This window comes from Asterias amurensis, chromosome 5 (assembly GCF_032118995.1).
Source record: "Asterias amurensis chromosome 5, ASM3211899v1".
Lineage (NCBI taxonomy): Eukaryota > Metazoa > Echinodermata > Asteroidea > Forcipulatida > Asteriidae > Asterias > Asterias amurensis.
In genome coordinates, this window is record NC_092652.1 from 22,222,546 (window position 1) to 22,234,713 (window position 12,168).

Consider the following 12,168-nt stretch of genomic DNA (forward strand, 5'->3'; position numbering starts at 1 on the left):
AAAACGGGGTAAAAGTGATAAACCTAATAAATATCATTATCAATAAAAGATATAGTCAAAGTGTTCATGACCCAAATAACGGCAAGATGTGCAAGCTTGTATAACCATTCAGAGCAAGGGTTTAAACAGCCTTGTTGTATCATTATAAATCATAAAAGTAATTCCAGACGAAGAAGTCAAAATAATAAATGGAGTTGACCCTTAAAATCCCACTCGTACATCATAAATCATCCAGACTCCTAAAGTGACAAATATCTCTTCCACTGGGAAAAAAAACATGCGAAGATCATTATTATAAACTTGAAAGGTTGAGTGGTATTGTGTCAAAGAAACGACTTCTATAGCAATTTCTTAGCACAAAAAACGAACATGAAATGTGTCATGACTCATATTGGTCATGGCCGAGTGGTGTGATGGAGCATCGAATTAAAGTTGTGGTGGATAAGTCATTGGCGTTTGGGTTCGAGTCCAATTTGTAGCATCGAACGGAATCGATGGTGCCGACGCACTGAAAACCTTATCACAAAACGCATGGTTTTTCATCTTTATTGATCAAAATCAACCTTCCTGATATAACATTATGAAGGTGTAGACATCAAGGATATAAAAAAAAGAAGATAACAAAATATTGATTTTTGAAGAAAAAAAATCCCTTGAAGATCAGAGCCCATCACGTGAAATGGCATAGCCCGACTCATACGGGTTTTTTTGCAGAGCGGGTCACATTTCAGGGCCACAATAGGAGAATGTTACTCACCATCACCACATTGCAGTTCGTCTGACGTGTCATAGCAATCTCCATACCCATCACATAAACGGGATAAATCTATACAACCAGTTACTTCACAGTGGAACTGGTCATCCCTACACGTGACTGGAAAAACACAACAAAATAATTAAACAGCTACTTGAGCTGAATGTTTTTAACGGAACTTCTATTTTAACTTGTTTGTTATGCGTTTGTTCACCATTTAAATGTAATTTTGACATTTGCACACTCCTTATTTTTTCGTAACTATAGATTAAAAAATCAGGCCCCAACCTCAAGGTTTTGAAAAACTAAAAACACTCGTGCCGTTGACGGTGCGCGTCAAATTGACAATGCTTTGACGTCATGCTTGGGAGTTTGCTTTACTATATACCATAAAATACCATGGAGGTAGAAATTGACCTCCACGCAGTAACAAAGCGGCTATACAAATTGGAGCTCCAACTATGACGTAACATAAGTGATTAACAGGGCTTTTCGCGAATCTGTCAGAAAAAGCGCTGGATAAGGGTAGTCGAAATGATTGGGGTTTTTTTACACATCAAAATCTTTTTACAGTCATTTGACTCGATTTTCTTGTTTATTGAAAGCACTAAATGAAATTCAGCAAAGTTCACGAATTGACATTTTCGTTCAAGCATGTCTTTAAGCTCATTTTCGTTTGAAACTAGTACAGACCGATCCACACGGACTGGGAACCAGACAGAGATGGTAATAAAGTGCAATTTCATGGTCTAACATTACTGACTTAACTCTCACCGTTTTCTGCCACGACTTGAACCACCTCTATTTTGAATCCCCTGCTGACCGCACCCCCTTCTATCTGCAGCTCCACCCACGTACGATCCGAAGGTATGGTCAGGTTTGACAGCCATTTCCCAAATAGCACCTCCTCGTTGTAGTAGTACTCCGTCATGGATATATCGGCCTCCTCCCCCGTGCCGAAGAGTAGTCTATCGTGGGCGATTGAGAGGTCGATGGTCTCGAAGCGGGCATACATACCCTCTGAAGCTTTGAACAGCCAGACGCAGGAGAAGGCATTGGGGTATTTGTTGGGGTAGTTAGGAGAGAAGAGCATGAACGGTTCGCCGTCTGTCAGATCAATCGTGGTCGGTCCGTCTATCTCACAACCTGATTCAGATCATCAATAAGTCAATTTTAAGGGCAGTGGACACGATTTGGGATTATTTAAAAAAAAATTATTAGCATAAAACCTTACTTGGTAACGAGTAATGGGGAGAGGTTGATAGTGAAAAAAATATTTTGAGAAAATGCTCCCTCTGATGTGACGTAGTTTTCGAGAAAGAAATAACTTTTCATGGATTTGATTTCGAGACCTCTGAATTATATGTTGAGGTATCGAAATTAAGTATCTGAAAGCACACAACTTCGTGTGAAAAGGTTTTTTCTTTCATTATTATCTCGCAATTTTAACAACCAATTAAGCTCAAATTTCCACAGGTTTGTTTATGCTTAAGTTGAGACACAGCAAGTGAGAAGACTGTTCTTTGACAACTACCAACCGTGTCCGCTGTCTTTAACTGGTATCTCAGTTTGGTTCAAACCAGCGTCCGTTTTAGGTAATATTTAGGCGAAAAAAAACAGCACGTGCAAAATGGAAGAAAGTGACAAAAAGAGCCTTTTTGAGATGGTGGCCATTATAGGAGTGCACAGTTTGGTTTGGGTGTATAAAGACAGATTCACCCAAAACCTAATGTGTAATAAATGCTGTGTCCACTTGGTCCCATAACTCAAAATGGCTTAAAATAACCAAAAGGGAAAGTATGGAGGGAAAAAAAATGAAAAGATGATCTTCTGTTGACATTTCCCGATAAGAGTAAGCTATATTTAAAAAAAAATAGTTCGTGAAAACTATTTCGTAAATTTGTATTTGTATATTTACATTATTGTTTACCTGTAAATGACGTCCTACACAATTTGGCACCGCTTTCATTACTTGTAGCTTCGGGATAGCGTTCACAATGAAGGTCCAACGTCTTGCTATGTTTGTCTTTGTAAAGCCCACCGCACGAAGCCTGGACTTCATGACAGAAGTCTCTGCACACATAGCGAGGTGTTCTGTCTTTTCCACACTCGGGGAATAAATAAGCGCACAGGAAGTACTGCATATCGGCATGGCAGTCCATGATATCCTTAAAGTCCATGTAGTAATCGATTGCTTCTTCTTCTGTGTCTAGTACGCTGGGGTAGAATGTGTCGTTATATGGGAGGACTGCACTACACTGGCTCATTTCAACGCTTGCACATTCATCTGAAAGGATAGAGATACAATATTTACCAAGACACGATGTTCAATGTTTAATTTCGATGTACATGGTAGACAGTCACTGTAGAAACCTATGGGAATGTCCAATGTCCAATATCGATAAGACATTCATTGTACAAACCTCCGGGAAATGACCAATATCCAGTATCGATGCACAAGGTGTACATTCACTGTAGAAACCTATGGGAATGTCCAATATCCAATATCGGTATAAAATGTAGGCATTCACTAAGAAACATATGGGAATATCCAATAACCAATATCAATGTACAAGGTAGACACACACACAGGCATTTCGGCTGCAGGGGAATCAAACCCAAGACCTCCAGCACTCTTGAGCGGTGGGTCGTGGGTTCGACTCCAAGAGTGAGTTGTTTTCCCCAAAATGAATTGAAAGGTGGCAAGTATACATTGATGTGGGGCATAAACGCAGTTGAACATAATTACATGATATGCAATCGTAAAAGGTAACAATTTGGTTGGTTTTCCAAATTTATTTCTGAATTCAGTTGAAAATCGCAAGTTTTACACACTACGAGTACGTTCAAGTATGAACGTTGTAAAACAACGGGAAAGTGCACGCGTTTATTACGCCTCTCTTAATATTTATGCATGAGGTACGTCACCACGTTTTCTAATCCAAAACGAGGCCATAGGCGCAGCCACTGCAAGTGGTGGCAGACGTTTGGGTAAGATTTATGACGACATGCATGAATATTAAGAGAAAAAAAGATGGCGGCGAATGCAAGGGGTCTACAGATAAAGAATTACTCACAGCAATTGTTTTCGTCTTTGAATCTTGGGCAGTCGATGACGTTATTGCATGCGTCTGAACGTCGGTAGCACTGTCCTCCATACTTACAGCTGAGGAAGCCGTTATCTTCACATTCTGGTTAATTAATCAGTCCATTAAATACCATCAATACAAAAGGATGTGAGATCAATCCGAAGTCCTAGCAAGGATTAAATGAAGTTCATGAGAAACCATTACGTAGCTTAAGCAGCAATTAGTGCTTAACAATTATCTGCTCAACAGAAATAAGCTGGATACCAGTCACAAATTGTACATGCGACATGGTGGTTTGGCTGGTAAACTTATTCTGGTTAACATTGTGCTTAGCTTCTTTTAAATGCGCTTTAAAGCATCTCATATGGAATTGGGTCCATGGTCCGATTAAATGATGTAAGCACATTAAATCCGGAATGCATTTTACATAAAGGGTGAACTGTCTTTGCACTCCTCCCTTGTCCCCCAAAAACCATGACAAGTAATTTTTAACCATTTCCTTTAAGACTATGTAAACAAAGATAAATTTAGAAATGGATTTATGTTAGTACATTGACCACTTATTATATGCAAATTTGTGCACATCTGCCCCTTGAACTCAAGGTAACGTAAGCCCGACTTCGTGGACCATTTTATTTTGCAGCTTCCTTAAACGTTGATGTATTGATGATATATCAAAAATATAGTTCGAAAATAAATGCTTGTGCCTTAACTGTAGATAAACACTAAACTAGTTATTATTTTACGACATATACAAGACATATTTATGAGTCATGTTTATAAGTAGGTCAAATGACTTTCTATTTGTTCTTCATCAATGTCACTTTAACGCTACCGCACCTTCAAATTCCCCCATTCCTACAAAGAGCACCCCGTGATACATCATGGGTTATTTATGATAGGTTTGTTTCTTCAAGTTGCAATGATTATGAGGAATGACTTGTTGATGGATATCTTGAAGGGTCTACGACAAAGAACACAATGTCCATAAATTTACATTAAACTTACACAGTTTGAAAATAATTATAGTAGAAAGCTTCCCTGAAAATATTTCGTGCTGAGGTGGGGTAGTTTTTGAGAAATGAGTAAAACAATGTAATGAAAAAAAAATCGTCTCAGTGATCATGAGACGAACATTATTTTAGCATGAAAAAAACATATTTTCATGAAACTGTTTTACTCATATCTCAAAAACTACAGCACCTCAGCAAGTAATATTTCCAGGGAAGCCTTCTACCATCATTATCTAGATACTATATAAGTTTAATGTAAATCTGTGGACATTGTGTTTTGTGTTACAAAAAGTACCCACGTCTTTTAATCGGAAAGATCCCAAGGGGAGTGGGGGGGGGGGTGGGGGAGTCGACAACCCCAAGTCCTACCTCCACTGCAATACTTCTCGTCTTCAAAGTCATCACAATGTTCTATTCCATCGCAGAGGTAAACAGACGGTATACACTTTGTGTCATCATCACATGGAGATAAGTAATCTGCTTCTGTGCAATCTACGAATAAAATATCGTATTACCGTGTATCAAGTGTAGATATTATTTATAATGGTATGTTTGCGGTTAAACTTTTTTTTTATTTATTAACTGTGTTTACTGTCAAGTGCACATATACTTAGCCAGCACAATTGACAGTATTTGCAAGTATAACATATCCTTGATGAGCTACATTAGTGAGAAGACTGGTCTTTGACGATTACCAATAATGTCCACTGTCTTTAAAGGCAGTGGACACTATTGGTAATTGTCAAAGACTAGCCTTCACAGTTGGTGTATCTCAACATATGCATAAAATAACAAACCTGTGAAAATTTGAGCTCAATCGGTCATCGAAGTTGCGAAATAATAATGAAAGAAAAAAACTCCCTTGCAACACGAAGTTGTGTGCGTTTAGATGATTGATTTCGAGACCTCAAGTTCTAAACTTGAGGTCTCGAAATCAAATTCGTGAAAAATTACTTCTTTCTCGAAAACTATGGCACTTCAGAGGGAGCCGTTTCTCACAATGTTTTATACCATCAACCTCTTCCCATTACTCGTCACCAAGAAAGGTTTTATGCCAATAATTATTTTGAGTAATTACCAATAGTGTCCACTGCCTTTAACAAGTTTACGCTTCGCAGACATGAGCAGGATAGCAGGCACAACTAATACATGGGATATGGTATGTTGACTGGCAGCCTTATTTTGGAAGCATAATTTGCCGGGTTTAAGAAAACAACGATAACGATAACGATGCAAAGAAAACGCATTATATTGGTTGAATTGCTCCGCACATTTACGCGCAAGCTTATTCAACCAATCGAGGGAGTGCTTTGTTCACGTGATCGTTATCGTGTTTCGTTAAACACTGCAGTGTGACTGACCCTTTAAGCTTCTTCTTGTGCTTAAGCAGCTCTTTGAATTTGGCTCCTGACTATGAAAAACTCACTTACTTTTGCATAAGGTTTCGTCACTGAAATCGGCACACGCTGGAACTCCGTCACAAACCAGTTCATTTGGTATGCAGGCCCCATTACTGCACCTCCATTCATCCTCGTTGCAGTCTGACAGTGACAAGTAAGAATTTTTTAAAATTATAGAAAAAAGTAAGAAAACATTTCTAGAGAAAATTAAGAAAGCATTAACAGGAAAAAAATCTGCATTCAGACACACTTTTGTTGTGAGCTTCGATAAAATCACAGAAGAGACGATACTTTTTCTGTAGAAGCATTTTGGTATATTATTTCTTTACCCGTGTATCCTTTCATTCGCGATGTTTGCATTCGGCATTACCTTTTTTATTGGAAATGATTAATTTGAAAAGCTGTAGGTGCCCAAAACAGGTGTTCGAAAAAGCAGGTCACCACAAAACACATGCTGAGGGGAGTAAGGAAGAAATTCTTGCGTTGTGTATTTTCTCCAAAGGTTATTTGAAACTGCTTTAAACATTTAAAGCACTTTCAAAATACCACTGCGACTGCACAATGGTTTGGTTCTGTAAAATTGAAGTCTCAATGCTAGTAAAAACCCTCATGCCCTTAAACCGACCTCCTTACACAGATGGCAAAAAAAAAGGGTTCATCACTTGTCAAATAGAGTAAATCAACTGGGCTTTATGAAGATTGATACAATAAGTAGAGGAAACTTAATTACGAAACAGGTATAAGCCTAATCAGAGTAAGTTTATTGTGATGTGATGTGACCACATCGGACAGAGCATAACTAATCATAATAAGCTGTCAGTCTTATAGTTAATAACACCAAGTCGGCTATTCGGCCTTTTTCCCCGAAGCTTTGTGCTATTATATTTGAATATATACTACCCGAACACGTGGTAGAGCCATTTTGAGACAAGCACCACAATATTGACCGTGTGTGTCGAGAGAGCTAACTGCGCATGCAACACACGCAACATTAGCCATAGGTATGGCCAGCCTGTTGGACCATTACAAACAATATATCACCGACTGAAGTACAAATGCGGGTCAGGCTCAAAGAAAGGTCTCGTGGTTTACAAATGTCACTGTAATTGTTATTATTATTATTATTTGTTCGGCATAAAAACACATACAAAGTACAAACATATACAGTACAAAACGAAAGCCAGGGACATATGCCTGGAATTAAAAAAGTTTACCTAAAAACTGTAGCCCGAAGGCCTCCAATTCCAATATCCTTGGCCATATATTACAAATCTATAATTATTTACAATAAATCTATAAAGACATTAAGACAAAAACAGAAAGATAATTAAAAGCAGGGACGCAGAATAAGTAAAAATGCAAAACAGCCCCACCCCTCCCATCAGGCAAATAATAAACTTAACCAGCAATAAAGAAACATAAGAATGAAAAATTGGCAAGAGACACAAAGGTTTCAAACGGTAACATCGCAGTGGATGGATTAGCTAGTGATGGATGGTAACATCGCAGTTATGAACATCCGTTTGTATGTGTGTAACGACGTTTGGGTGACTCGGTCACTTTGTCAAAGTGACGTTCACAGGAACCTTTCCCACATCAACCGGGTTGCATTTTATCTCAATAGAAGAACCCATCCGCCCTACTAGAAGAACCCATCCACTCTCACTCATGCAACTTCAAGCCTGGACAACAATTTACGCCAACACTTTTTTTCCCATGGACTATACCACACTGGAATGGACTCCCCCACAATATCCTAGACTTAAAAGACTACAAAGCCTTCAAGACAGCGATCAAAGCACACTTTAGACATCTCCACTAGGTCATTGGTCAGGTCATAAAACTCTGATGCGATGCGGGTATCCGTTTTTATCGGAGTATAAATATCCAGATCCAGAGATGGTTGTTTGGGCTTTCTTAGCAACATCTTCTTCAACAAGCACTCGCATCTGATACAGCTGTTGTTGAAACGAAAGCTTATGCAGTTTTTTTTATGAAGTTAGTCTTTAAATGTTGCCACTAGTTCCTTGTTTTATATATCAGACAAAAACGGCTGTTTTTAGTGTTAAGCTTTTTCAAAAACCTGACTTGTTGTATGGACACAAACAAATACAAAGTAGTTTACATAATTTTCCTCTCCTGAGACGACAATAACTATTTTCGTGACATTGTTTTACTCATTTCTAGCTCAAAAGAGAAGCTTAGTTTCTATTATCTTCAAAACGTGTAAGTTTAATGTTAATCTGTGGCCCTCTTGTTGTGTGTTATAAAAAGTACTAACATCGTTTAATTACCTCAAGCTCTATCAGGCATTACTTTTTCCACACACTTACCTTCGATGGTTACCTCAAAGGCACACGTTGCCTTATTGCCTGACTGGTCCTCGGCCGTGTACGTGACCTTGGTAGTAGTACCCCTCGGAAACAAAGTTCCCGGATGATGTGACGATTTAATGCTGACGGTACCCGAGTTATCTGCTGCCGTGGGCTCGGTCCAGGTTGCGCTGACATTAACGGATTCACTCATCGAGTGGACGGTCACTCTTACAGGTCCAGGACAACCTGTGATTATCGGCTTCACTTGATCTTGGGTTGGAACAAAAACAACAGGGCATAGTAAATGTTGTTGGTGTTGTTGTTGTTGTTATTGGGGTTCGGGTCTTTTACAGTTGACTTTAACAGCCATATGTGTACCATACATAGCATGTTAAAGGGAAGGTTCACGTTTGGTAATTACTCAAAACAAATATTAACTTAAAAACTGACTTGGTATCGAGCATTGGAGAGCAGTCGATAGTATAAAACATTGTGGGACACGACTCCCTCTGAAGTAACGCAGTTTTTGAGAAAGTGGAAACGACTCCCTCTGAAGTAACGTAGTTTTTGAGAAAGAGGTAATTTCTCACTAAAATAATTAAAGACTTCTAGCTAGAAGTCTTTTATTCATATCTGAAAGCACACAAATTCGTCCAAAAGGGGTGTTTTTCGTTCATCATTTTCTCGCATCTTCGATGACCAATTGAGCCCAAATGTTCACAGGCTTTTTATTTTATGCTTATGATGGGATACATCAAGTGAGAACACTGGTCTTTGACGACAACCAATCATGTAACTTTCCCTTTAAATACAATTCATGTGGTATAGTCCAAAAAGTTATGTTTCATGTAATATTTACGTAAAACGAATGTATTTAAATGTTTCATCAGAGGAGTTTGTTCATTTGTCAATCATGTGTGGTGCGTGAAAGCAGTGCGCGTTTCCAACGTGGAGCAAGTTCGGTGACTAGACCGACTTGATTAAAGGAACACGTTGCCTTGGATCGGTCGAGTTGGTCTTTCAAAAGCGTTCGAAACCGTTTGTTATGAAATGCAAATTTAGATAGATAATTTAAAAGTATAATATAGTTATCCACACAAACAGGCCTCAAAATTGCACGGTTTACCTTTTGCGGCGCAAAGAAAGACGGTCGGCCATTTTGTGGAGTCAACATTTTTGGATCTATAAAATGGCGGACTGTGTTTGTTGGCGACGTCAAGGGAAAACTGTGCAATTCTGAGTCATACTTGTGTGGATCATTATATTCTACTTTTAAAACATCTTTATAACCATATGCATTTCATAACGAACGATTTCAAACGTCTTTTCAAAGACCAACTCGTCCGATCCAAGGCAACATAATACTTTAACCAGAAACTATAGAGCACAGGGAGGTTGACTATATCGAACCATGCATTTGGATTATGGCCGATAAGGTCAATTCGGGAGCTACCTAACACTTTCTGGTAGTCCCCAATTTACGGCTCATAGTCAAGTCTAGTCGCTCACCGAACTTGCTCTAGGATGCCGGTTTGATGACTTCACTGACACCGGCGTCAATGCATAATGTCTATTGTACATGGTTAAAAACCTTTGATTTAACAAAAGCAAATTGTATTTGTCATTATTATTTAAATAAATAAAACATGAAATAAAAATATTATTCAACTCACCACCATAAGCGAAGACCAAAACTAAACTTATTACAACGATTAATAAAATGACAGCCAACAGCACGGCAAGTATGACTTTTAGTTTGAAGTATCTAGGAGATTTGGGCTGCCTCGTCTTCACCTTCCCTCCGTTTGCTTCCAGCTCCTTTGCTTTCGCCGGTTCGTCTTCCATCTTAAAGTTCTCTAAAGTAACGCCCTGTTGAGAAACAATGGAAGCATATCAGAAACATACAGAAGACACCAAAGAACCTGTTTCTCACCTTATCCCTTGGTCACCAAAACATGGAAATGGAGAAAGTGGGGAAGACAATGGATCAGGTATACAGATGTTTTTGCCCTTTTCGAATCCATGGCTTTGGTTTTGGATTCTCAGCTTCAGGTTCCGTCCTCTCGTCTGAAGCCCTGCTGAGCGCGTACGCAAAGCACGCGCAATTGCCAAAACAACCGCGGGGCCAAGCTACCCTAAGCCGAATCTGAAACAGTGGTTTCTAAAAGGGCCATCGTTGCCAGGGACATCAGTGTGCTTCCAAATCTTCCTTACTTGACGAGTCCGATATTCATGAATGGGCAAATCTCAACATGATTTCGACCAGAGAGAGTGTGGGTGCAATATGAAACTTGCTGCTAATAACCGTATCGTTACGTGAAACAATGTGGTACTGCGACATAGACACAATTTATGTGTGTAGTGTATTCCCCAAACAGGAGTAAAAGTCATAGGCCTACCATATAATGTACCATTAATGGATAAGTTGGACCAAAACATACATTGCATTTTATTGGTGGGTGAGACTACACTGACAGCAGGTGAGACGGGAGTATACACGATCTTATGACTGTTTAGTACAAGTAGATGATTAGACACACTTTTGGGTGACTGTTCCGTGTTCCGACACCCTTCGGTTCCGACAACCTTGTTCCTTAAACCTGCTCGTGACTTACACCCCAGTGTTAGTTGGGGTTAAGAGTTATGGTGAAAATTGGGAAAACATACTGGGTTTTTGTCAACGTGTCGGAACATTAGGGTGTTAGAATGTTACCCATCATTACACAGACGATATTACATTATGGGTAGGTCGGAACACAATTAATCTATTGTGTATACAAGTTTTCCTAGCCAATGTCAGGAAAGTCTCAATTTAACACCTGGCTGGCTCGTTCAATTTCGTTTTGAAAACCAACGCTCCATCGCATCATCTTTCAGCAGCAAAAAAGGAGTTATGCCACTTCAACAGTTTAGCATTCACTGGTCAAATAATATCATTCGATTTCATAAAAGCCAACAGCTTGAAGCGGGTCAACCATTCAATTTCATCATCGGTCATACAAAATTAATAGTTAGTGTAAAATAAACTAACGTTGCACTGTGAAATAGTGTAGTCTTAAATGCCTGTATGTAATAGACAGACTTAAAGGCTCTGGACACTTTTGGTAATAATTATTACTTAAAATAATTGTTGGCATAAACACTTACTTGGTAACGAGCATTGGAGAGCTGCTGATAGTATAAAACATTGTGAGAAACAGCTCCCTCTGAAGTAACGTAGTTTTTGAGAAAGAGATAATTTCTCACTCAACTAATAAAATACCTCAATCCCGAAGCCTTTTATAATAGGCATCTCAAATTGTGCAAAAATTATGTTTTTTTCATTGGGATACACCAAGTGAGAAAATGGTCTTTGACAATAACCAAATTATGTCCAGTGCCTTCAAACGAACTTGATTGAAAAGAACAGACTCATGTGTGCACGAAAAGGAAGTTGGGTGAAACGGTTGCCATAGAAAAAAAACATCCAATATGATTGAAATGTGTGAAATGCCCGAATTTACGTTTAGTTTTTGCTGAAAAGGAACTGACAGGGTTAACGTTTATTAGGTTACCTGTAGGCCTATAGCACTTTGAAAATTCTCGGATCAGACTACT

The 12,168-nt window shown here is 38.9% G+C and overlaps 1 protein-coding gene across 1 annotated transcript in view; it reads right to left on the reverse strand.

Annotated features, from left to right (window-relative positions):
* LOC139937504 (uncharacterized) overlaps window positions 1-12,168 on the reverse strand; it is a 47,942-nt gene that overhangs the window by 13,792 nt on the left and 21,982 nt on the right. The window contains exons 2-9 of the mRNA XM_071932665.1: window positions 10,245-10,440; window positions 8,590-8,841; window positions 6,287-6,397; window positions 5,226-5,348; window positions 3,832-3,945; window positions 2,685-3,041; window positions 1,529-1,900; window positions 758-874 (exon numbers count right to left, since the gene is read on the reverse strand). Coding sequence (XP_071788766.1) covers window positions 758-874; window positions 1,529-1,900; window positions 2,685-3,041; window positions 3,832-3,945; window positions 5,226-5,348; window positions 6,287-6,397; window positions 8,590-8,841; window positions 10,245-10,440 — 1,642 coding nt within the window. The remainder of the gene's footprint in view (window positions 1-757; window positions 875-1,528; window positions 1,901-2,684; window positions 3,042-3,831; window positions 3,946-5,225; window positions 5,349-6,286; window positions 6,398-8,589; window positions 8,842-10,244; window positions 10,441-12,168) is intronic.